The following is a 27,482-nucleotide window of genomic DNA, read 5'->3' as shown; positions in this document are numbered from 1 at the left end:
TTTTTGGATTTTGCGTACAAATGCGATTAATCGTGATTAATCAGGGAAATCATGTGATTTATTACATTAAAGATTTTAATCGTTGCCCAGCCCTACTTAATAGTTTTTCAGTAAGTTTTGCAATAATCCAAACAAAGCAGCAAGCTGAGTGGTTACACTGATAGCTAAGTGCCAAAAACTGGTATAAATTTAATTTCCTTAAACCTCAGTCCAACTCAGGTCCAAACCACTAAAATCAAAGTTTAACCTGGTAAAAATTGGACATTCAAATCATGAAGGGTGGCGTCCAGATTTGGAGTCTAACTCTGTCCTTTTTCAGCCAGTTCAGTGAAAAAACAGACAACAAAGGAACGTAGAAGCTGAACCTTAAACAGCTACATAAAGAATAGCTGCATGTTCTCCCTCTATCTGCTTGTGTTGTCCAACCTACGTAAAAAACAGGCCGGCTCTGTTCCTGGAGGTCTGAACATCGTTTTGCATTTTTCCTGCTCATGAGGACAAGCTGTTTGAGAACATGTGTAATAACGCTGCCAGGCTGTCTCTTTGCACTATTATGTTGTCAATGGATCCGTGAAGAATGTGAAACAAATATCTTTCAGTCTGTTCTCACCACGGGCCACCGGCTCAGCAGGCGGCATGTCAGAGCACATCTCATCCCAGATTATCTCTGTGTGTGTGTGTGCATGTTTATGTGCCTGCATGTGTGCACATCTATATTTACATGCGTGATTCAGATGTAAAGCCCGGATAAGACTGACAAACCGCTGCACTAATGTCTCAGTCATGCGGGGGCGCTTTCTCCTACCTGAAGCCAAAAGGTGAGTCATTACGAAAGAGGCAAAAGTAAATGACGGAGGGTGTGTGTGTGTCTGTGAGAATAAGAGTGTGATTGGGTGTTTTTGTACGTGAGAAGGGCACCTCTGTAATAAATCTGTTCAGCCTGGTATTGGCTAAATCCTGGCTAAATGGGCATGAAACAAAAATCATTGTATTCACGAAGGAGGACTCGACTTGAGTCTTTTCTTTTTCCGTGACACCCAGCACGACTGTCAGAGAAATGGATTTTAGTGGGAGGTTTGTTTGCACCTTTGCCACATTTTTCATGCCTTGTATATCATTTCCATCCATCCGTGTATTTTCTATATCCACCCATCCATCCATCTTCTGTACCAGCTTAATCCAATTCAAGGTTCCAGGAGGGCCAGAGCCCATCCCAGCTTGGTTTGTCTCAGTTATAGTCAGATCCTTGCCGTTACTGTCTTCTTGGTTATTCTTTCCAGCTCTGTTCTCAGTGTCTTTTCTCAAAATGATACCGTTGATCACTTCTGGATGTTTGGTCCTTCTTTTGTTCTTGGATTCTGCTTTTGTTAAACTCTCGTCTTTGATGATTTCCGAGGCAATCCACTTCCTTGTTTTGACTCTTTCTTTGCCAGTAATTTCATTTTTTTGGAATTTCCTCCCTGCATCTGTCCATTCCTGGACCCAAAACAAAGGGGATCTTTTGCAGATGGAGCAGGACTTGTATCCGGTAAGCCAGAAAAACAAGATATGTGGAAACTTCTTATTCAAGAGAAGTCATAAACATGACAAACTGAGGGACCTAAATCAACCTAATCATGTGGTTTAGGTCCCTAAACCTAATCCTTACCAAAGAATGCGTAAAAGTAAACGGGGAAAACAAAACGGTGGGCGAAAGCAAACATTTATGTCACAATACCTGACCACACAAAGCCATTTGGGGTAAATTGGGCTGGTCATGCACCTGCTTATTCTTATACCCCATCATACACCGTACAAGGAATATGGATGAGCTGCAGTGAAGTGTGTGCAAGCAGGTGCGGCACCACAACCCCATCCAAACAAGAAATTAGGTCCAAAAACATAAAGTCACTTAAAGGGATAGTTTGCCTCTTTTTACATGAAGCTGTATGACATCCCATATCAGCAACATCATTTATGAACATCTTCTTACCCCCTGCTGCGTCCTGTGAGCAGAGTTCCAGCCTTGTTTTGGTGTTGATGAAAGTAGTCCGGCTAGTTGGCTGGGGTTTAAAAAATAAAGCGTTTTGCTTCTGAAAACAATATGCATCACAAAATCGTTCTCCAGGAAAAAGTCAGACCTCACAATCGCTTGGCCCTATTTTCTCTCCCTTCGTATCACTGCCTGCTGCCACCTGCCGACAGCCGCGCCTGTTACAGTGTTTGCTGCTCGGAAGCAGGGGACTGCTCGGTCTACACAGCAGGCAGTGATATGAAGGGAGAGAAAATAGAACCAAGCGATTGTGAGGTCTGACTTTTTCCTGGAGAATGATTTTGTGACGCAAATGTATTACTCTTTTGAACGCATATTGTTTTGAGAAACAAAACGATTTATTTTTTTAAACCCTAGCCAACTAGCCGGACTACCTTCATCAACACCAAAACGAGGCTGGAACTCTGCTCACAGGACGCAGCAGGGGGTAAGTCAATGTTCATAAATGATATTGCTAATATGGGATGTCATACAGCTTCATGTGAAAAGAGGCGAACTATCCCTTTAATAATAACAGCTGAATTTGTAATTCTGCCTGAATGATGCATGTTTTGTAGTGCTGTTCCTGTTGTGTCATTTTCTCAAAGGCAACATTTTCTGTTTAGAATGAAGATCGCGTGGGATCCAGCATGCTTCCAGTTCAGGTGTAACCTGTCAAAGCGCTGCTCTGCCATCCCAGTTTGTTGCAGCAGCAAACGATGCATCGGTGCTTCAGTGTCTGGACACATGAGATCCATGCTCCATGCTGGAATCATCATATCATGCTTTAAAAGAAGGCCGACGCCTGTTCTCCTGTGTCTGAGGTCCAGTAACTCTGATGGTTGGCTCTGGGCAGCAGAGTAACAAGAATCATTATGACAGACGCCCATCTTCTTCCAGCACAGTTGCATTTCATTACCCCGGACACTCCTCAGGAGGTGAAAGGGAGGTTTACATTCAGATAAAGTGTAAGAACTGGTTTGACTGGGTATACTGGACGACGGCCGTGTGTGTAACTCTATCACCAAACCTACCAACTTCCAAATGGAAACCGTTTCCTGCTTTATTAAAAACTGTGTGTTCCTATATGCAGTTATTTTCATAGAAACGGTGAAAATCATGTCTGAGGTTATGAATCAAGTTTATATTTAATGACAGTTTTCTGAACTATCAGACTGATACATGTACTGTATTCAAATCTAGAGTATCGGTGGGAAATCCCTCCGAATGCTCATCAGATGAGCTCTAACTGACAGGATGGATCAGCTGGTTGTATCTGAGTTCGCTTACCTTTCTCCGGCGGGCGGCTGGACAGCGCAGAGAAAGTGAGGTACATGACATAACAGCTGATGATGGAGGCCTGAAGAAGCCCAGATCGAGGTTGTTCTGCCAAGACAAAGACGATAACACCATGTGATCATTGTGTCATTTAGCAAACATTGGCCTTTCTTTGAGAAGCCGTGTCCTCCTCGGTCTCAACCCAGTGAGTCCTGCTTGGTTTGCAAACAGTGTTTGTTTGTTTATTCAGTCACACAGTAAACAACAAATGTGTTCAGTACATTCATAGCATTTTTTAAGCGTAATGCTTATATTTAAGCCTGTCCTGTTGAACAAAATTAAGCTACCCATCAACCTATATTTTTTATAAATACTAAAGTAAGAAGAAAAAAGTAATAGTAAAAAGAGAAAAGACAAAAAACAGAATTGCATCCAATAAAGTGACAGTTAAAATAGAAGAATAATGAAGCAAAATCATGAAATAAACACGAAATCCTTCACAAATTATAAATACTTGTAGCCCTCAAAAATTGCTTTAGAAACCATCCTTTTGAAAACCAAAAATGTACTACAATTTCTTACATTTATATTAGCATCATTCCATAATGAAATCTCCTTTTCATTTCTTTTTTGGCCTTTGGTACAGTAAATTTGCAACATGTCTCTTAAATTATACTTTGTTTCTTGAGGTGAGAAAAACCTTTGTATGCTGACTGGGAGTAACTTTGATTTAGCTCTATAGTACACATTATTTGCATTATTTTGTAATATACTAGATCATTGAACTTCATAACATGTGATTTCATAAACAGTGGGGGAGTATGTGCATAGTAATGAACCTAACCTTCATTTGCTCATGATCTTGATCACTAAGCTCACTTTTGTTTGTATTGTTTATTTTTTATAGGTTATATTGGGAGCCAATTTCTTCTCAACAAATGTTTTTATCTCACGATCACAGAATAACCGAATAACTGTTGAGACAACAGCATCAGAATAAATAATTGTGGGAAAACCTGCTCTCAGCTTCCTTATTGGACAACTTTGGATATTATATGTAAATATTCTGATGATGCAAATTTGGTTGATGTGCAATATTTCTGAAGACATGTTCTGTAACTCTGCACTGAATGGAACTGGTGTTGATTGTTGTCCCAAATGCTATTTTTAAATGGACTCTAATTGACTTAAACTGCATCCCTTTTGGCTTTTGATACCAAAAAAGTTTGCATATAAGCTCTCAAACAGACAATTTGAACTATTATTTTCAGCAGCGCTGGTTTATAACAGGCAGATGTTTCTTGTCTGGAAGAGGACTGAGTGTTGACAGACACGTGAACGCCTTTCATCAACTCACTCTGCTTCACGCATGGCGTGACGGCGATGAAGGACATGAGGCCGCAGAGTCCCAGGTTGACCCAGAGCAGGACTTTGTTGAAGTGGCAGGCGATGGGGTGGGTGTAGTACTTGTACATGAAGGTGAAGGCCATGGTGGCGATGGTGTAGAAGAAGAGGGTGGCGCACATCACCGCCAGGTACCAGCGTTTGTTTTCTGCTGCTCCGGTCAACCTGAGGAAGGGGGGGGGGGCACAGTGATGGTGTTAGCTCTGCATGCATCACTCTGCATCCAAACTGCATGTGTCAGAGCAGCTTTTAAGACAATCATGTTACAATAATGTTATTTCCAAAAAAAGTAAAGTAAACATAGTAAAAGTCACAATAAAGGTGCAAAAACTGTGAGATGGTAATGTGTTTTAATGCCCGTTTTGATTTTGAACTGCAGGCATCCAGGACAATGTGATGCAAACCTTTAACAATGTATTTTTTTAATATTTAATAAAAGTCTGCAGGTCATTCAGCAGCAAGTCATTCAAGGAAACAGACAGTGGAGCGAGGCTTCTACATAAAAACTACAGAAAGATGCTGATGTTAAAAGTGTGTTTGCACAACAAATGTTATGGCACTTTCATTCATATGGCAGCACATTTAAAATAAAACTAAATGCTAAAAGCTATACACTACTTTTGGATTCATTTTTGGATTTTGCGTACAAATGCGATTAATCGTGATTAATCAGGGAAATCATGTGATTAATTAGATTAAATTTTAATTGTTGCCCAGCCCTAATCTAAACCTAACATGTATTGGTTATTCCTTTTCCAGACCAAGTAGAAATGTGCAAAGTTGTTTTTAACGAGGTTGGGAGTGAACTCGGTTCTCTTTTAAGACAGTCGGTTATATAACACCACAGGCCACACTTTCCTCATTCCTTACACGACAGTTTGGAACATCTAATCATCGTGTATTCTCACATTTATGACAGTTTCATGTAATGCAAAACACATGCAAAAACACTCATGCCATCATGTTAGGATTTTCAAAGGCAGATGTAGGCACACGATGATTTTATTGCCCTCAAATTGAGGTCATTTTTCTTTTTACGAGCCCTGATTTGAGCTGCTGGGTTGTGCTGCAGATCAGCGCAGCTATGGCTACTTTGTCATTTCACATTTACTCACCACAGATTACGCAGCTGCTACATTTTTGGACTAACACACCAATTACACATTTTCTGTTTGTGCTTTCTCTCCTGTGCATGTGCTAAGCATCTGAGCCTTTCCTTCTCATTGGATCGTTGGATCAGACGGCCTTTCGTTGCCTCTAACTACAGACTGTATATATGTGGATATGGACGCTGTGATGTCACTCGCACATATTCTGAATGAATGACCAAGTTCGATGGCTTGAGTTTTATCTTTGAGACCAGATATTCAGTGATGGGCCTTGTTTTTTTTTTTTTTTTTTTAAAAAAGGACCCTCATCACACTAATTAGAGGGAGTGAATCTATCTAATTGCTGAAAAAATGACTTGTTGGAAAAATGCATTGAGTTAGTGCGAGTGAGGCGCCAGAGGACACGATGTGCAGCTTGTTAAGAGTTGATTATATCAAAGCGTATTTCAGTGTTCAACCAGTATTAGAAAATGTCATTTTTGTCTGACCTGAAAACTCCAGGTCAACAAAGAGGAAAGAGATTGACTTTTTTTTTTGGGGGAGGGGTAGATAGATGAAAAGCTCGCACCACTATGAAGGGAATAAGAGGATTTTCTAGTTCTGTGCGTTTGCCTTGAAAAATGTCCCGCACGAATAAATCCTCTTAGTAGTTGTAGCTACAACTCTGCCGTGCAGCAGCAACGTGCACAGAGGTAACTGTGGGGGACTGGCAGCAACATCTGCATACAGTGAAGCACATCTGGGACCAGTTTGGCTGATTGAACGAGGGCATGAGAGGAAAGATGCAGACGGAGAAGAGGAGAATAACAAAGTTATTAAACAGGCCGAAAAAAAGCAGCAAACGGCCGGAGCTCTCAGTGTGTTTAGGTGTAACTGAGGCAGAACATTGACTGACTGGAATCAGCTGATAGACTTGTGCTGACTGGCTTTATATATCGATCATACATGCAGATTTAGGCCTTTAAACCTAAGAGTCCTGCACATCAAAGCTCTGATTTTTTTTTAAAAGACTCAAACCAGCTTCATTTGAGTATTAATAAGAGATATCTGCTGGTTTCCGACTCAAAATTGAGAGTTTTCTTTTAAAATCAATAATATTCTGGGGAACAATGCAGAAGCTGACCTAAAATGATAATTATTTGATCTGCTCACAGCTGATTGTGTTCAAAGTCATTTCTCCAAGAACAAAAGTTATCTCATTAAATGATATTTATCTCTGGCTGAAGATAATTAATAAATAAAAAGAAAAGAAAACACGTTTAAAAAAAAATCCCAACTACAAAAAGGCGAACAAAACAGAGACCAAACATTAGCAGAAACAGGCAGTTAGTTGTGCTTCTGTGTTTGAACATCTGTCGGCCTTAACGGATGATGCTGCAGTCGGCGTAATTTACAGAACTCTGCAGGACCGATGAACTCATCATCACCTGTAGAGAGGAGCAGATCTCCTCTCCAGATGTTGATCAGGCTGCAGTGATGCTGCTTTACATGTGAGGACCAGAGCGTGTGAACGGAGCGTTTTGGTGTGACTGAGCAGGTGGAGCGAACACCTGGGTGAGCGAGCAGCGGAAATCCTCACCGCTCAGCTCCGTCCACACGCTCTGGTCAGGACCATGTATCTCCAAAATGTCAAATTTGCTAAAAAAAAAAAAAAGTTAGACTAAATATTTTTCAGATTGAAGTATTTGTTTGTATATTGAATAATTCTAATTTGTTTTTTTTTGTCTTTTTTTTCTCATAGGTAGAGAGATGAGACGAAACAACAAGTGTTTGTTGCTCTATTATCTAAAACTTAAATCAGGAAGCTTTGGTGTTTTCTGTCTTCAGTCTGCATCCATATCAACTATAGAGCGCTTATTTATCAGATCTATTTTAACTGTTTCATTTGGAAAAGTGGTGAATCGGTCTCATAAAGGCGTAACTACGTGCGCGCCTTGAAACAGAGAGCGTGTAATTCCAAAAGCAGGTGCTGATTTAGCAGCTCCAAGTCTTCCGGGTTCACTTTTTCCACCAGATGTTCAGCGTAGCTGCAATTACTTCCATTCAGGCACAATAACATCAGTAAGGTTCCGCAATTATGTGGTGTTAAGGTCTTTGCATTCCAGTTCATCTAAAAGGTGTTAAGTGCTGGAGGACCAGTCAGAGTCTTCACACGTTAACAAGGAAAGCGACGGTTCTGGCTTTGTGCATGAGCTCAGACACTGCAGGTGAACAGGGTAACATTTTAAAATGATAGATATCACCATGAAACTTCCTCAGTTGATTACTTATACAAGTATGAAAAAAAATGTATTACAAGTTTTAGAAATGTGTATGTTTAATTATGCAAATGAGGCATTATCTCATTAAATATGCGCACATTTGCATGAATATTTCCGGAAGCTAGATCTGAACATATGATAAAGCCAGGTGCAAAATTCTTTTTTCATTTTGTTTACACACAAAATGAAAAGAAAATTACAGAGGGATTTCAGGATATCTGCTTTCATTTCCTAGGAAATCAAAATATACTGCCCATAGCCTAAAAAAACATCGCTTTTCGCCATATTTTTTTATTATAATGTCACATAAATCAGGCCAGGAATGATTTATCAACAAATCCTTCTGTAAATATCTTCAGAATACTGCTAAGCGTACAACTGGAAATTTTGGTGTTAGTAGGTGCTCCATAGGCTGAGATATTGATACTGGAAAAACACAAAAAACTGATTTTGAGAAAACCGCATTTAAAGGTTTAAATAAGGGAATTCAATACATTTGTATTGGAAACAATTGCTCAAAAACAGAATAAATGGTCAGGCCCTTAGTAATACTAATATTGCATAAAAATTCTTTATAGCAGGTTGAAAGAATAGCACTAGACTGGCCCAAAATCTCAAAATTGACCACTGCACCAGAAAAAAATGCCCCTCCAAAAGTAAGTAAGACAAACAGCAAATACGAGACGTTTTTGCTTGAAATAAGCAAATAAATCTGCCAATGGAACTAGTGAAAATCAGCTTGTCAAGATTTCTTGAAATAAGATGTGATATTTAGGACTTTTGAGTTAAAAGTGATCTTGAAATTAGCTTAAAAACCTTTTCAAATGTAAAAAAAAAAAAAGCTTGTTTCATATGAAATCCGACTCTAAACAATTTGTTTTCAAGACTTTTTCATTTAACAAGATATTCCAGATGTATTGTCTTCAAACAAATCCCTATATCTGGCTGAAATAGTACTTGTTAGGCAGTTGTGTCTTATATTAAGTGTAATGAGATATTTAGACTAGAAATGAGACAAATATACTTGGTAAGACTTTGATTTTTTCCAGTGTGCATGAAAAATCCCTGTTTTTGCTGCCGTGTCTCGCCTTAAATGAACTTATGGAGTCTTAACAAAGAGCAAGTGTCCGCATACTTCACCTGCAATCAGTTTGTATCGTTCATTTTCAATTTAAATCCACATTTTCAGTCATAAAACATTTTTATTCACGGGACCTGCTCACTCACCAGTTCTTGTTCCAGGTGTGTGCAAACGCTGTGATGAGGATGAGTTGGATGAGGATGAAGGCAAATCCTCCCACCACACCAACATAATGCCAAGCTGAAAGAGGGAAAGAAGCCACGCAATGATTGATTTTGGGGAAGTGATAAAAAGGAGCAACAAACAGAGGAGATAAGTGCGGATCGTAAATCAGCAGTGATATCAGTCGTGTATCACCACCACATTTATTGTTCCAAAGCAAAGTGAAACCACACTGCGGAGATTTATGGGCCCATAATCATTTCCCTGCAGCATGAGGAGGACATGAGGAGACTTTTCAGGAGCAGGTCGCTGCTGCCCTCTAGAAGCATTCAGAAGGAGGTGCGTTCACACCGTCGTCACTGTGTTTGTTCTTAGCCCTGTTTTTAAATTTCAGCAGCCGAAACGCCTCACCGTGCAGGAAGGACTCTGTCGGGATGAAGAAGGCGGCAGTGCACATCCCGAGCAGCGTGATGAACTTCAGGAACCAGAAACTACACAGGAGAGGAAACAGGAAACAAAAACTTCTAATCAAAGCAAAATTTATGTGTAGCACATTTCATGTACAAAACAATTCAAAGTGCTTCACATAAAGGCAAGGCAAGGCAATTTTATTTATAGAGCACAATTCACACAAGGTAATTCAAAGTGCTTTACAGCTACATAAAATCACAAGAAGGCAATAAAATCATTAAAAAATAAAATAATAATTAAAAAACATAAAGAATAATCATTAATTAATTAATTTAAAAGTGAAGAGTGCAGATAAAATACTTTCAGGTGTCACATGCTACTCCTAAAAAAATTTAAAAAAATAAAACAAAAGCATTGCAGCAGGGAGTGGAAGAAGCATTAAAATACATAAAAGAATATAAAGAGAAACAAATAAAATCATTTTAATGAATTTAAAAACCAGCAACAATCCAGATAAATTCAAAGATATTGTGCAGATGTCATGCATAGACACATGAGAACAGAAATGTCTTTAACCTGGATTTAAAAATGTCTACATTTGGTGAAAGTTTAATCTCCACTGGCAGTTTGTTCCACTTGTTGGCAGCATAACAGCTAAATGCTGCTTCTCCATGTTTAGTCTGGACTCTGGACTGGACCAGCTGACCTGAGTCCTTGGATCTCAGAGCTCTGCTGGCTTTATATTCTCTGAACATAACACAGATGGATTTTGGGCCTAAACCAAACTTATACATAAACTATTCAGTTTTTAACGGTTTATAGTCGTTTTTTTACAAATTGTCTGTACAAATCACAAGCTATTTTCATTATATGTTAAAGGAATATTCTTTTATTTTTCCTTATGTGAGAAACAAATCCTGTCGGACAAGCTAAAGCTAAGCTACACTTTGTCCCTCTTTTTAACCACGGAACGGTCTCATTGGTCCGCAGTCCATTGAAAATATGAAAAAATACTTTTATTTGTCTTTTGTTTACGGCATTATGAAAAAATCAAAGTACTTTTATCGGGGTAAAATGTTAAAAAAAGATGTCTGCTTCTTTGTTTTACATGACAACATTTTAAGAGTCCATATGATGCTTATTCACAGGCTCCTAATTCTACTTTGGGAGTGTCTACAAGACTAAGTTTGGATGCTTAAATGTTCAGGGAACGCATTATTTTTCTCATTTTGTATGTTGCTGCAGCACCTCTTCTCATCTCCTGTCTGAAACATTTTTGTTTTAGCCACTGTCTCTTTATGAATCCCACTTCATTTTCAATTGGAGGCTCGGAGGGTATATTTTATAAGACCTGGCAATCCTTTCTGACCTATTTCCATGATTCCTACGCGGCATAGATTACAACATGAGAGAGCAAATGTTGTAAGGTTTTGATTTTAATAAGCCCGCCAACTACTTTTAATTAAAGAAAAATTCACGATCTTGTTTTCTTCTTTTTTTGTGCCCTTTACTTAACCTCTTTAAAGACTGGGGGTGTGTGGGGGGGGGGCAGGTCGGGTCAATGTTCTACCTCAAGATTTCTGTAAAAAAAAAAATCTTATATATATTAATATTGTACTTTTACAAAACTTTGATACCATTTAGAATCACACCAGCCCAACCTTGGGGTTTGTTTTGTGGAGGGTATTTTTGTTATTGTTGTGATACTCATCTTCAATGTATCATTGTTACTTGTATATTCATTGTGGAAATAATAGTAAAAAAGATTTGAAACCAAAAATCCCACTTCAAATGGCCCAGTCTGCTCTTGTTCTGGAGAGCAAAGCATCGAACATCCACGTGTGAACCCTGGAAGCTTCACTAAAGCACATCAATATGCATTAGATGCATTATATGCTGCTATTTGGGGCATTCTTATTTATTTAGAACAATATGGGGTGTTTGTTCTTGAGTGTTTTTATGTCCCAGTTCCTTTATAATGCAGATTTTACTTTAAAAGTCAATAATGAACCAGTTTTTTTCTATTATCAAAGGATTATAATCGGAAACATGAAAATCCCAAAGCAGAGCGAGCAGCTTCGTAGCCGCTGTGTAAATGCAAAGTTTTTTCTTAATCTCCCTTCAGACAGTCTCCATGTGACTGTGTCTGGTCTGTGTGAGGGTTTCAGCAGGGCACTGGATCACTCACTGTCCCCACCCAGCAGTAACCTCTGCCAAAGACCCTGCAGCCTTTCACTGATGCACCAGTAAGACTCTTATTCCAGAGAGGAGCGCCGACCCAGTCGGTCAAATCCTAATCCCAGCCACGTCACGCCACTAATCGACTACACTGCGATGGAAAGTGCGACGACAAGAAGCTTTAAATAGACCCACCCACAAGCCCGGTCAGGTGAGCTGGTTAATACAACACTTTCCCCTCGCAGATTATAGTAACATATGTGAAGAAATGTCCTATTTCAGGTTGATTATTTGATTTATTTTTGGTTGTTGGGTGAACATGCAGATAGAAAAGTCCTGGATTATGATGATTAAAACTAAAGTGAGCAGTCCAAACACAAATTAGGGGGGCAACGACCGACTGACCCGTTGTGTATGAGCGCCCTGAAGTCCTGACTGGACTTCACGTCTATGAGGAAGATGGCCATCATCAAGTAGAAGCAGGAGGTCCCGAAGCAGACTCTGTACACCGCCGAGTAGCCCACCAGCATCTCACAGTGGCCCCCGCCGTGCGCTTGGTCACACATCACATTGAAGAAAGGCACCTAAAACATGGTGATCACATACATGAGTGAATTCAGGAGTCTGAGGAACAGATTGTCCCAAAAAAAAGACAAAAGTTTGGTCTTTTAATATAAAATGAGGGCTTATATTTAAGGCGGGTTTATAGATAATATTTAAATTCACATCGTTTTAGTTTTTAGTGTTTCACATTTTTAAGGTAAGTTAGACAAATCTTATTTCCAGAAAGGTTTTTGACATTTTACAAACGTCATTTTGAGTAAAATTTTTGATTTTTTTTTTTTTTTTTTTTGAAAAAAAAGCACAGACGTTATTCAAAGTTTGTATGTGACAGGAGACTCTCGGCTTTAACTGAATCAAAGGGTTTGTATATATCTTATACAGCTTTGACACAACGGCAGTTTACGTTTTAGGCAGACGACATCTCAGCTCCGCCGTCTCTCACACTCAAATCCCCACTGTTAAATTGATACTGCACCAATTCCTCAAACAAATGTCTCTCATGTCCAAAATATCTGGCCGATCTGGACTTTTACTTCAAAACGTAGGCATTTTTGTCCTCTTTCACACAAAGTCACACTCATTGACCTCTGCCACACAGATTTATCAAAAATTGCCTCTGAGCGCAGAGAGTCATCCCTCCAACTTGACATTCCGCCCATTAAAAACGCCTGAAATGATAAAATTAATGTGTGAAAATGATTTTAAAACTGCCATAAAAAACCAGCCACACATAGTAGCCGAATGAAAATTACACCTCTGGCTTCTGCTATCTCTTGGGGTGCTGACGGTTCAAAAATTAAATGTCAAATTTTTAAATGCATGTAGAAAATCGTACTAATAAATCTCTATTTTCTGTTTTAACCCTCCTGCTGTCTTGCTGGTCAAAAGTGGAGTAATGGGGAGTAAACAGAATGTTAAGACCGCACCTTTGTTTCACAGAAATGATTTTCAGTGTCTTCACTGATCAGCTTCATTGAGGAAGACAAAACAAGTTTATTTTACTCTACAGTAACAGTGTTCTGGAAGACTCTGGGATCAGCAGATTCATTGCAATTGGTTGTGAAAGAACAGCCTATCACTTCGTGCCACATCCTGTTAGAGAATCATCAATATTATAATATAATATAATAATATAATTATAATAATATCAGACTGTAAAGAACTTTAGTCTTTTGAGATCTACAGAGCAGAATATTGTGAAAGCATTCAGGGAGCCTGGGTGAAAGGCCAAGGACAGAAACCATTGTTGGTTGACCCTGCATGAGACACTGTTGCATCATTTATTATCGATATGGCCACAAAGGGCTCAGGAGTAACACAGAAAACCATTTGGTGCCAGTTAAATGTGCTATCCGTGCATGCTGAAATACTAAAACCAGTTTGGGCGCAGCGGCTTGGTGACAACGCCTCAACGCGTCCAATCAGAGGAGCTTCTGGATGAGCCTAAAGTCTCTGAACTCCTGTCTCGTCCTGAGTATATTAATAAACTCAAACCCTCTTAGCTGCAGCTCATCTCCTCCTCGTCATCATCATCATCAGAAAAAGTAATACCAGGGCTTTGTTTGTGCTATCAACTTGACATAAACAGGATAACATCCAAATCTGAAGCTGGAAAACCTGGCTACTTACTGGATATTTTTTACATTTACTCATAACCAGTGAATGAATTTGCTGCCTTCTCTCCTGGTCTGCAGCATAAACCATACAGTGAACATACGTATCACATCCTATGTGAAAGAAACTTTACACAAGATAATATCAGCTCTGAGCAGGAACACGGCCCAGTTCTGTGGACACCAGCTCGTCTCAGATGGACAGAAAGACAGTGGACACGTGTTCTGTAGGCAGATGAGTCCACGTTTCAGCTGCTTCTGGAGTTTTCTGGAGATTTCTGGAGTTTTCTGGGGTTTGATGGAGTTTTCTGGAGTTTTCGTTGAGTTTTCTGGAGTTTTCTGGAGTTTTCTTTGAGTTTCTTTGAGTTTCTGGACCACGGCCCAGTTATGTGGACACCAGCTCGTCTCAGATGGACAGAAAGACAGTGGACACGTGTTCTGTGGGCAGATGAGTCCACGTTTCAGCTGCTTCTGGAGTTTTCTAGAGTTTTCTTTGAGTTTCTGGAGATTACTGGAGTTTTCTGGGGTTTTCTGGAGTTTTCTGGAGTTTCTGGAGTTTTCTTTGAGTTTCTGGAGTTTTCTGGAGTTTTCTGGAGTTTTCTTTGAGTTTCTTTGAGTTTTCTGGAGTTTTCTTTGAGTTTTCTTTGAGTTTTCTGGAGTTTTCTTTGAGTTTCTTTGAGTTTTCTGGAGTTTTCTGGAGTTTTCTTTGAGTTTCTTTGAGTTTTCTGGAGTTTTCTTTGAGTTTTCTTTGAGTTTTCTTTGAGTTTTCTGGAGTTTGCTTTGAGTTTTCTGGAGTTTTCTTTAAGTTTCTGGAGTTTTCTTTGAGTTTCTTTGAGTTTTCTGGAGTTTTCTTTGAGTTTTCTTTGAGTTTTCTGGAGTTTTCTGGAGTTTTCTTTGAGTTTCTTTGAGTTTTCTGGAGTTTTCTTTAAGTTTCTTTTAGGTTTCTTTGAGTTTTCTGGAGTTTTCTTTGAGTTTCTTTTAGGTTTCTTTGAGTTTTCTGGAGGTTTCTTTGAGTTTTCTGGAGTTTTCTTTGAGTTTCTTTTAGGTTTCTTTGAGTTTTCTGGAGTTTTCTTTGAGTTTCTTTTAGGTTTCTTTGAGTTTTCTGGAGTTTTCTTTGAGTTTCTTTTAGGTTTCTTTGAGTTTTTTTGAGTTTTCTGGAGTTTTCTTTGAGTTTCTTTTAGGTTTATTTGAGTTTTCTGGAGTTTTCTTTGAGTTTCTTTTAGGTTTCTTTGAGTTTTCTGGAGTTTTCTTTGAGTTTTCTGGAGGTTTCTTTGAGTTTTCTGGAGTTTTATTTGAGTCTCTTTTAGGTTTCTTTGAGTTTTCTGGAGTTTTCTTTGAGTTTCTGTAATGGTCTCTCCCCTGGCTCCTGGTAACAAGCACTTAGTGCTTTCAATGAACTCTCACTCTGGTCTGCTTAATTGCTACACCTGTTTTCACTCTGCTTTCACTCCTCAATGGCCACCCAGCTGCACTGCATTCAATCTGCCGTTAACCTCTGTATATTAAGCTCTGGTTTTCAGTTCCACTCTGTCAGACCGTCTGCGAACACGCTCCTGATTCCTGTTCCCTGGCAAAAGAACGCTGACTCCTGTTGACAAACCCGGACCTGCTCTGAAACCCTGCCTGCTCTCCAGTCCTTGAAAACCTGACCTGCCTTCTGCCTGAAATCCTCTCTGATCTCCTGCCCCGGTAATGTTGACCTGCCTTCCGCCTACCTACCACGATTTCTGCATTGCCCTTGACTGTACTGCCACTTTGGTCATCTTTCCTGTTGTGTGTGTGTGTGTTCTCCCCCAGGACTCCCAGCCCCGTGGCGAGTGAGCTTGGACCTACCACCACCACCTACACGAGACGCCGCTCAACCACTGGGGAACACACAGGCACCTGGACCATAGCATAGTGGTTAGCACACCACCCTGCCAAGCCAGCACCCGGGTTCGATACCCGAGTCGGCCCCAACTCCCTTTCCCTGAAACCTAAATAAACTGTGTAACGTGATGCATTTGTGGTCCTCCTCTGTCTGGTCCTGACAGTTTTCTGTGAGTTTTCTTTGCGTTTCTGGAACACAGCCCAGTTCTGTGGATACCAGCTCATCTCAGATGGACAGAAAGACAGTGGACACGTGTTCTGTGGGCAGATGCGTCCACGTTTCAGCTGCTTCTGGGAAAAACTGCTGAGAGAGCATCCAGGCTGTTCTCAGAGAAAGGTTTAAAGCCAGCGTCTGTGTCCATGGCACGGGTGGCTTCATCTGTGTGAAGGTACCACTGATGCAGAGCTGGATGTTGGAGGTTTGGAGAATCCTAAGTAGTTCTTTTAATTTTCTTTTCCTGGGAGGTCCGGGACAAAGTCACACCTCATTCTGCCTAACTTCTATAAGCCTGGCCTCGTACACACTGAGTGTAACCGGCCTGCCTGCAGTCCACATCTGTCTCCTCTTAAAAATATACGGAGCATCATGAAGAGGAGGATAAAATGGCACCGATCACAGACTGTTGAGCAGCTGAAACCTATTTTCAGCAAGACTGGACCCAGTTTCCTCTGAGAAATTGAAACTATTAGTATAGTCTCAGTTCCCAAAGCATTAAAGTGTCACTGAGTTCAGAGGACTGAAGCGGCTCCTCGTTTGCCTGCAGTGAAAAGCCTCAGGAGCGCTCACGTTTCCGTCTCATTTTGTGTAAACAAATTACAAATGTGGCAATCTGTGTTTAGATTGGATCTGCAATTTTCATGACGTTTGAGTTTGGATGGACCTCTGAGACTTTCTGCCATAATAAAAAGACTTGCTGTGGCAGCTTCACTGCTGTCTGAAAGTAAAGGTTTAGTTTGGGCCATCAGCTGTAAATCTCAATGAAACTCCTGATAATCACAAAACAACAGCTGGTGGGAACTTTTCACCTGTGCATCACCAGCATAATTTTCTGGAAACAATTACATCTGAGAAGACACTGAAAATGGTTTAGTGTTAAAGGTTCGAACCACTGAACAAATCGCATATTTAAGTATTTTTGCATTTTAGAAAACCTTCAAATTTCCACTGAAAGCGGTGGAAATGAAAGGTGGCGAGCTTACCACTTACAGTCCCAAAATTTGTTGTATAGCTAGTTGATGTTTTATGTAAATGTATTTCATTTATACAGCTCTTTACAGACAATCCTTACGGTGTACCAAAGTGTTTTACAGCAGGCAATAAAGAGAAGAATAAGTAAAAACAATAAGAGAACAGTGAAAGCAATAAAATACAACAAAATCAAATAAGATAAATCCTATGCAGGCTTTAAACATTACAGCATCAACAGGTATTTTATAAAGGCACGATCTTTGGTTTATGAGGCCAACGCCTTACCGCTTGGCCATCATGCCTCAGTGTGGAGCACTTCTATTACATCTATAGTGTAATAATGTTGTGTATATACTCACATTTTCCCTGACGAGCTCAGAGACGGTGCGGGAAAGCATGAGGCAGGACACAGCGCAGGTCATGATGTGAAAGAGGGTGTACATGATCCGCGTGCTGGTGGAGGATTTGACCGGAGGGCAGAAGGCACAGCAGAGCGAGCAGGGAGCCGGTCCACAGCAGCAGCATATCTGTGGAGGACAGGAGGAGGAAGCTCAGCATCCACACACAAAACACACACAGTCCCACTAAAACAGAGGAAAGGTTCAGCAGCAGATTATCTGTGGAGGACAGGAGGAGGAAGCTCAGCATCCACACAGAAACACACACAGTCCCACTAAAACAGAGGAAAGGTTCAGCAGCAGCATATCTGTGGAGGACAGGAGGAGGAAGCTCAGCATCCACACAGAAACACACACAGTCCCACTAAAACAGAGGAAAGGTTCAGCAGCAGCATATCTGTGGAGGACAGGAGGAGGAAGCTCAGCACCCACACAGAAACACACACAGTCCCACTAAAACAGAGGAAAGGTTCAGCAGCAGCATATCTGTGGAGGACAGGAGGAGGAAGCTCAGCATCCACACAGAAACACACACAGTCCCACTAAAACAGAGGAAAGGTTCAGCAGCAGCATATCTGTGGAGGACAGGAGGAGGAAGCTCAGCATCCACACAGAAACACACACAGTCCCACTAAAACAGAGGAAAGGTTCAGCAGCAGCATATCTGTGGAGGACAGGAGGAGGAAGCTCAGCATCCACACAGAAACACACACAGTCCCACTAAAACAGAGGAAAGGTTCAGCAGCAGCATATCTGTGGAGGACAGGAGGAGGAAGCTCAGCATCCACACAGAAACACACACAGTCCCACTAAAACAGAGGAAAGGTTTGTGCCCGTCATGCAGGTTAATGTAGGTGACGTTCGCCTGCACAGATGAAAGCCAGGGAGAGCAAACTGAAACCTCAGTTATTCAGGATAGTACCGGTTAGACAGAACCCTCTGCTGTGCGCACCTTTGAGCCGAGCTTCCACTAAAAAGCACATCCAATTGACCTCAGCCCTGCAGAAAATGAGCCCATATTCTGTCTTATTTTGAAAGGAAGCCATGAGAATGTGAACAGTTGAGCTTTGATCTTTCTGCTCAGTCCAATCCTACGCATTCATCTTGGGTGTAGGAACCAATACACCATCTACAGTATGAATTTAAAATACGTGTTACATGTGCTGTATATGCTCAGGTACAGCATGTGTGTGTCTGCTTCTGACTGAAGCACCTGAGTAGCACCTTGCTGTATAAAGTTAAAGTCTTGACTGTGGGACCCCTTTTATTCCCTACTCCACATGACTTGTCATTGTATAATTTGCTTTACATGCACATAAAGGTGCATTTCCACCAACAGCAGCCAGACCTTAAACACCCCAGGGCCTTTTTTTGCAGGGAGGAAAATATCATTTCAGTGTTGGGCATGTTTTATTTCCACTGTAGTCTGAGGTTCAGGGTAGATTAGGTCCACAGAAGTGTGTCGCTTCACCCCGTCAGTGCTCAGAGTGTCAGTACTGCTGCACTGAGCCTAGTGAAACCATGACGTCTGCTTCAGCTGTTATTTGGGCCCTGGAACACAACCACTGGGTTTTTTTCTTATGTTTGTCCTCCCGGTTGTCTTCATGGTACAAACACGAGGATGGGCTAATCAACTCTATTTACTTAAAACTCTATTAATGTCACACATTTCTTTAAGGTTTTACGTCTTAGAGCGTTTCAGCTGTGAAATAACAATAGACAACTGTTTTATTCCCCTGATGTCTTTATTTCTCTTAGCCCAGTCCCCTAACAACTATTTCTGTGGTACAGCTTACACTTAACAGCTTGTATGAGCTATTGCGAGTACTACACCTGAAATGACAGAAATGCATAAATACAAAGCTGGGAATACTCTCCCAGTCAGAAACGTTCAGCTCTGCAAGCCCCACCTCAAAACGTTCAAGTTTTCAAAGATATCATCTCCCTGCGAGGACCGGTTTTTATTCTTTTTACCTCTTGATTCCCACGGTCGAATCAGAGGGAGCCAAGGCAAGACCCCCCGGCTGCTACATGTTGTGGAAAGGCAGCTTAAGTGCGTTCCCTCTGCACAAACTTCATTGGAGGAACAGGAATCTTTGAAGGAAAGCTTCTGATCTGCTTGGGCTGCCATCAGAGAAACGGGGCTCTTTAAAGGTAGTTTTACCCCCCTCCAAGAGTCCCTCATTGGGCAGCAATCTTAGGGTATTCAACCACTGAATATTGCTGGTTTGTGAGTTTAACTGCTTTTCTTTCTGAGACCCTGAACGAATCTAAGCTGCAGACAGGTTTTACTTGCAGATTGTGACCAACAATGATGCGACATTCCGAGAGATTTTTCAGCTGAAACACAAAACTGTTCAAATCTCAGACGACTGCGTATTGGAGACGACAGCAAACGGTCCACTTCTAGTTGTACAGAAGCTTGTTATGATGAATAAACCAGTTAAATTAATTTATGCAGAACAGACTGAAGACTTTGGAACTTCGACATCCCATAAAAAAAAAGATAAGTTGATGACTCGTATTTTTCAAGCTGGTTTTGGACTGAAACGCCCTGACTGTTCTGTCACCTTCAGTCCATCCTGCGCTGTATAAAGTCAACCTAATAACGATGATCAGCTAATGAAACGCTCCATCAAATAGTCCTGGTCACTCTTTATCTGGACAGGGAACACTTCAGATTGGAAAAAGCTGCTTATTCAAAGTCCAGGCTTTAGAGGCCAAACCGTTCGGAGTGATTCTGAAGTTGACCCGGAAATAAGAACGCTGGCTTGGTGCCAGATAACCTACATTATAGTTGATGTTTTGGTGGACGTTTAATCTAATGAGTCCGACAGCATCTGGACTGGATGTATGCCCAGCACCACTGATCCTGGACTCAATCTAAGGAGGCGAAACCTGCATGTTCATCCGTCTGATGCCTCTGCAGATTGCTGTGCGGAGGTCTGTCTGGCTTATCGGGGTCAAAACGTGACCAGCGGGATGGGAAGAACTGTTCCGGCTAAACGCAGTCGTACTTTTCCGATTTCTCTGCAAACTGCCGGTTGATTGACGACATCTGGGACAAGACGGAACACTGCGTGATGTGTGAATGCATGCCGGTGCGGTGGATCCCCACACATTAGTACTCATCACATGCAAATCATAATCTGGAGGATGTTACAGAGAAGATTATCCAACATCGTCTTGCTGAGGGGAAGATTGAACGAAAATAGATCTTAAACTGTTTACGGTAGCTCCAAAAATTGATTTGATGCTGGGAAATGTGCAGACAGTTTGCTTAAATCTGCTAAATACTGGCCACCCCTCAGGGAGATGTCGACACAGCTTTTAATGGCTGCTCTCACTGCTGCTTTTCATTACATTAGTCAGACTCTTCCTCTCTCTTAACTCATCTTTTTCACTACTTTTGATTTATACATGTAAACCAACAACTTGTTTAACATGTCTAATGGGGAGATTATCATTTTTATTTATTCTTATAAAATACCAACTGAATTGTGACTGAAATCGTAATAACTGAACACATAAAGACCCCTGCATCACTCATCATGTTATTTTGTTGAAGAAAGAGCTTTTTTAAGTCAAACAAACAGTGAAAAAACTTGATAAAACTTTCAAAACTTGGTTGAGCCATCTCAGGGATAAACAGGTGTCTGCCCTGTGGCCTAGTTTAAGGTTCATAATACAGGATTACTGCTCGCAGGGTGAAGTTGTTGCAGTGAGGAAGGGAGATTATCTGCTATAAACACAGAATAATCAGATAGATTTAAAAATAGCCAAATGATGGAGTAGGTCAGAACGTGTACCCTGACCAAATGTCAGTGTCAGATCTGATGGGAAGACAAAAAAGAGGCAGAAATCATCGAGTTCTTTAAAAATCCAAGGGAAGTAGAATTAAAGTGCGGTTAGTCTGTAAGCCACCTGAACCTTTAATGTTTACTGTAAACAGAAACGCGGAGCAGAGTCACACCTGTTGCTCCACGGTTTTGAAGCTGATTACATCTTCGTGTTTTTCTTCCTTAGCTTTCAAGGAAGCTAATCTGAGCAATAAGCCTGCATGAATCACCACTGATCCATGTTACTTTTCACCATGCTTTGTAAAAACACCGCCAGCAGGATTCACTTTACCTGTAGGTGTTTAACACAGGTGTGAGAGTAACTTTTGAATAAAGAAATGCAGGTTTTTCTTTCATTATTAAGATGAAGCAGACTTGTATTGAATTTCACTTTTTAAGTTATAATTTATATGAAATAAAAAAGTAGAATATTGAGACACAACCACACGTAGTAGAAGATAGAGCGTGAGTTTGTGAATACAAAGTAAACTTTCATGCGATTTTTATCAACTTTTTATGTTATTACTGTTTATTCTTGCAGAATTTTTACTAGAGTTCTGCTCTTTTCTACTTTATTTTCACCCACAAATAGTTAAAGTTAGAAAAAAGGTTGTGTTAGTCATGCATCATGGCACAAACATAGATTAGATTCTACTTTATTCATCCCACAACAGGGAAATTCCCTTGCCACAGCAGCAACAACAGCAAGAAACGCAACAACAGACATGAACAAGAGATTAAAAAAAGAGAAAAAGTAAGTTCTAAAAAGTAAAGTGACCTAGTATAAATAATATTGCACATTATGAAGTTGAAATGAATAAACTATAAATAAATACGGATAAAGAAAAATCTCTATGTGAGTGGTGGATTGTCAGGGAAAGGCAACAACGTGATCAGTGGGTGCATGTGTTGAAAAGTATTCCAGGTTTTCTGGTGAGACTTTGGTTTTATTCTCAGCAGATTATTTCTGTTTTTCCAACCATGAGGACAAACTACAGTTCTGAATATGTATCATAACAACTGGATCAATCCAGAAACTTACTTCAGTCATGTTTTCAGTTATTGGGGGAAATGTTACTATGATCTACTGTTCTTCACCGACAGAATCAAGTGTTCATTTACGTGTGAGGATGTGAATTTATCTTTAAATCATGATGCAATGCTGTTAGATGCTGAAGTGTAACTGCAGCACTAAAACAACCCACACTGTCACGTGTCATGATGTCTTACTTTAAAGAATAAGGTTGACAAAGTTATTTCCTTTCATAAAATCCAACAAAATTGAAAATCCCAACCATGAAACTACAGAAGAGAATAGTCCTGCTGGAGGAAATATCCTCTGTCTGTCTTCAATCCACAGCTGAACTGAACTATGACATGTTATTCTATAAATACCACAGAAACCAGTTGTGTTAAAGAACTGCGAAAGCCCCATTTTTGAAGGAAAAATGATGAGCTGGCACCTATAATTGGTTTATAAGCTCTTTTTTTTATGTGATTCTCCAATTTCCCCCCAAACGTTTAGGGTTTTCTTTATCAGAAACAAGTACAAAGAAATCCTTTTCAATGACCTCACTGACCAGCTTCATTGTATTTAAAAGATATAAACAAATCTAGATTTTCATGCTAACAACATACTCAATGACTCTTTTTATCGCTTTGGGAACTGAGGACACTGACTCTTGCAGTTTTTCAGAGGAATCTGGGTCCATTCCTGCTGAATCCCAGATTTCAGCAGCTCAGCAGTCCCTGGTTGTTGTTGTCTGGTTCTCCTCTTCATGATGCTCCGTACATGTTCAACAGGAGACAGATGTGGACAGATGTGGGCTGCAGGCCGGCCGGTGGAGCTCACACACGGACCACGGCGCTCCCGGGAAAAGACCTGGATGTCACCTGGATGGCAGCATCTGTCTCTCCAGAACTCCAATATCCAGCTCTGCATCAGGGGCACCTTCACACAGATGAAGCCCTCCCTGCCATGGACCCTGATGCCCCCCCACACCTTCACACAGATGAAGCCCTCCCTGCCATGGACCCTGATGCCCCCCCACACCTTCACACAGATGATGCCCTCCCTGCCATGGACCCTGATGCCCCCCCACACCTTCACACAGATGGAGCCCTCCCTGCCATGGACCCTGATGCCCCCCCACACCTTCACACAGATGAAGCCCTCCCTGCCATGGACCCTGATGCCCCCCCACACCTTCACACAGATGATGCCCTCCCTGCCATGGACCCCGATGCCCCCCCACACCTTCACACAGATGATCCCCTCCCTGCGCCCTCCCTGCCATGGACCCTGATGCCCCCCCACACCTTCACACAGATGATGCCCTCCCTGCCATGGACCCTGATGCCCCCCCACACCTTCACACAGATGAAGCCCTCCCTGCCATGGACCCTGATGCCCCCCCACACCTTCACACAGATGATGCCCTCCCTGCCATGGACCCCGATGCCCCCCCACACCATCACACAGATGAAGCCCTCCCTGCCATGGACCCCGATGCCCCCCCACACCTTCACACAGATGAAGCCCTCCCTGCCATGGACCCTGATGCCCCCCCACACCATCACAGACGCTGGCTTTAAATCTTTCTCTGAGAACAGCCTGGATGCTCTTTCTCAGCAGTTTTTCCCAGAAGCAGCTGAAAGGTGGACTCATCTGCCCACAGAACACGTGTCCACTGTCTTTCTGTCCCTCTGAGACGAGCTGGTGTCCACAGAACTGGGCCGTGTTCCTGCTCAGAGCTGATGTGGCTGTATTGATCATGGTGGCTGTGTGAGCCTGAGGGGTCGAAGGTCATCCAATGGTGGTTTCTGTCCTCAGACAAAGCGATTTCCCCACTTTCCTTGGCTCTTTTTCACTATATTCTGCCCTTTTAGATGTTGAAAAACCAAAGTTTTTTGCAATGTTGCATTGAAAAATTAACTTATCGGTCTTTCTCTAATGGAGTTTCACACAAAGTGGTGGGATGTGACACATCTTCACTCTGAAAGTCTTTCATAGCTGCTCCTTTTATAAGCTCTGACGCCCTCCTCTGTCACCAGTTCATCTGCTGAGTGTACAATGTTTTTTTCTCCCATTTAAGCATCAAATCTAAAAAAATGTTTTTTTTTCTTGGCAAAATAATGCTGGTCAGTGAAATGACAGAAAATAATCTCTTTGGACTTGTATCTGTTGCATAAAGATTGATACAAATCAACAAATTATAAATGTATTCATTTATTTGACACATTTTTGTTAAAACCATTGAACATCTGGACTTAGAGGCACTTTTTGATAGTGGGATTAGTTTGTGTAGTTGTCTCTGATATGCCGTCAGACTTCTAAAAGTCTGTTTTCTATTTGCTCTGCTTGAAAAGTTTCCATTTTGAGGTTTTAAACACTTCAGGTTCACTACGTCTCACAGGAAAATGTGTCATATTAATATTTTACAACATCGCTCATAACAACACTGGAAAAAAATCAAAGTCTTACCAAGGATATTTGTCTCATTTCTAGTCAAAATATCTCATTACACTTAATATAAGACACAACTGCCTAACAAGTACCATTTCAGCCAGATATAGGGACTTGATTGAAGACAATACATCTGGAATATCTTGTTAAATGAAAAAGTCTTGAAAACAAATTGTTTTGAGTCATATTTCATATGAAACAGGCTTTTTTTTTTTACATTTGAAGAGGTTTTTAAGCTAATTTCAAGATCACTTTTATCTCAAAAGTCCCAAATATCACATCTTATTTCAAGAAATCTTTACAAGCCGATTTTCATTAGATCCATTGGCAGATTTATTTGCTCATTTCAAGCAAAAACGTCTTGTATTTGTTGTTTTTCTTACTTATTTTTGTAACTGATTTAATGAGCCATTCGCAGTTTCACTGTACCGGCCGTGTGTACTTAGACTTGCATGGCTTAATCTTTGAGACAAGCATATGCTACTGGTTTCCAGTGCATTTTTTTTCCAGTGAATCCAATGTTATGATATGAAGTAAGAACTTTTTCTTTAACTTCTTCCTCTTCTAACAAAGTTTAAAGCTTTTGCATGTTGATAAAATATCTAAATACTTCTTCCAACTCTTAATAAACATCTTGCCAATACCCGACTAAGAATAAATCTGAAACCTATTGGATAATCCATCCCTTCTACCAACACTGTTGCTGATAAAAGCAATCCCAGACTTATGTAAGAATATTGTGACAAGTAAAAACATATTTCACACAGTCGGTGCTAATCTGAGTCAGCAGAAACCTGCACCTTCCAGCTGCCGCTCATCAGCTCTTACCTGATAGGCCACCATGTTGAGGAAGTAGCTGTAGACGCTGGTGCGGCTCATCCCCTGCGTGGCCGACATTGTGCCTTTAAACTGCTTTTCCTCTGCCACCACAGTTCTACATTTGGCCATGAAGTTCCAGCACGAGCAGGTTTTTTTCTCAGAGCGTCTGCAAAGATGGCATCCTCACATCCTCAAAGAGGCCAGAGCACAACCTCTATAACAGGCCTGTCAGAAAAGGAAAAGTAAAACCCCCCCAAAATCCCGCAGGTTGCTCCCACACACTCCTTATGCTGGATTAGCAGTAAATCTCGTCCGGCTGTGCTCCCTGCAGCTGAGATCCTCAGCATGAGCCCCACTTCAACTGCTCTCGCTCCACACTCACGGGGCAATAAGTTGTTTTTTTGCCCATATCCTGCCTGCCTTTGCTCTGCGGCTGTGTTGGTCGCTGCCAGAAACGAGGGGAGAGATGGTGGCGAATGCCTGGTGCCTCCCTCCTCCCTCCCCCTGTCCCGCTCAGATTAGGCAGAGAGTCAGTGAGGAGAGAGAGAGAGGCGGGGGGCGGGGGAGGAGGTCGACGGGGACCATGTGTCCGTCCCATCTGTCCATCCCGTCCCTTCCCCCAGCGTTGCACAAACCACTAAGTACAATGGGATTGGACATTTCTTGTATCTAATCCGGATTTCCAAAATTAACCAATTATCCCATTTGATTTCTAGATGCTGAAGCTCAGCAGCCTCCGCGAGATCTCGTCCAAGCCTGCGTCTGTGTGCCACTCACATCCTTAAGCTCAATAAGTTGTCATAATTGCATTACGACCCAGAAACGCGGAAATTAAACTGACTGAATGAACGGAACGGCCTGTTGTGGTTCCCGACAGAGTCGTGGTGTATTAGTGCATGTTCTCACAGCTGATAGTAAACAGGTCAGGGGATTTTTTGCCCCCTTGAATGGAGGGCCAGAAAAGCTGCAGCTGAAAGTTCACCCTTCAGATGATTTGCACTTTCAAATCAAATCAAATCCAATTTATTTGTATAGCACATTTCATGTACAAAACAGTTCAAAGTGCTTTACATAAAATAAAAGCATTGCAGCAGGGAGTGGAAGAAGCATTAAAAATACATAAAAGAATATAAAGAGAAACAAATAAAATAATTTAAATGAATTTAAAAACCAGCAACAGTCCAGATAAGTTCAAAGATATCGTGCAGATTTCATGCATAGACACATGAGAACAGAAATGTTTTTAACCTGGATTTAAAAATATCTCCATTTGGTGAAAGTTTAATCTCCACTGGCAGTTTGTTCCACTTGTTTGCAGCAGAACAGCTAAATGCTGCTTCTCCATGTTTAGTCTTTGTAACTTGTGTGTGTGTTCTATGCTGCGCAGTGAAATGAAACGATGTGCGTGGGCGCTGGCATTTATGAGGAGAGAGTCAGATTAGATTTAGGTTAGTGTGCGGGCCTCAGCAGCAGGATAATCCCGGCGCAGTTCAGCTCTCCTCTCAGTCAGGATGACCTTCATCAGCACAGACAGGACCTCAGGAGCTGCAGCCCGTTAGTCTCTCTGAGCGAGCCAGAAGCACAGACCGAGCAATGCTCTGCATCGCATATATCAAGCTGCATGCAACTTAGATTTAATGCTACACGACACCTGTTGGATTTAGAGCACCTGCGTCAGTAAACAGCGATTCTTAAGAGGAGCCACAGTGCACATTCACTATCTTAGAACTGAGAAAGAAATAAGAGACTAAATAAGAGGAAACATCAGAGGTTAGCCTGGTTCACTGAATGCTAAGAGGCTTGGCCTTACAAACCCAGAGAATGGAGACT

The 27,482-nt window shown here is 41.3% G+C and overlaps 1 protein-coding gene across 1 annotated transcript in view; it reads right to left on the bottom strand.

Annotated features, from left to right (window-relative positions):
• The window catches only part of serinc4 (serine incorporator 4), a 36,185-nt gene extending 10,100 nt beyond the window's left edge, over window positions 1-26,085 (bottom strand). Inside the window, exons 1-7 of the mRNA XM_075466937.1 lie at window positions 25,662-26,085; window positions 17,490-17,657; window positions 12,301-12,479; window positions 9,718-9,797; window positions 9,291-9,384; window positions 4,647-4,858; window positions 3,302-3,397 (exon numbers count right to left, since the gene is read on the bottom strand). Of these exons, the coding sequence (XP_075323052.1) occupies window positions 3,302-3,397; window positions 4,647-4,858; window positions 9,291-9,384; window positions 9,718-9,797; window positions 12,301-12,479; window positions 17,490-17,657; window positions 25,662-25,781 (949 nt within the window). The 5' untranslated portion in view covers window positions 25,782-26,085. The remainder of the gene's footprint in view (window positions 1-3,301; window positions 3,398-4,646; window positions 4,859-9,290; window positions 9,385-9,717; window positions 9,798-12,300; window positions 12,480-17,489; window positions 17,658-25,661) is intronic.
• Between the last annotated feature and the right edge of the window lie 1,397 nt (window positions 26,086-27,482).

This window comes from Odontesthes bonariensis, chromosome 1, assembly GCF_027942865.1.
Source record: "Odontesthes bonariensis isolate fOdoBon6 chromosome 1, fOdoBon6.hap1, whole genome shotgun sequence".
NCBI classification, from domain to species: Eukaryota; Metazoa; Chordata; class Actinopteri; order Atheriniformes; family Atherinopsidae; genus Odontesthes; species Odontesthes bonariensis.
This window is presented reverse-complemented; position numbering and strand designations above follow the sequence as displayed.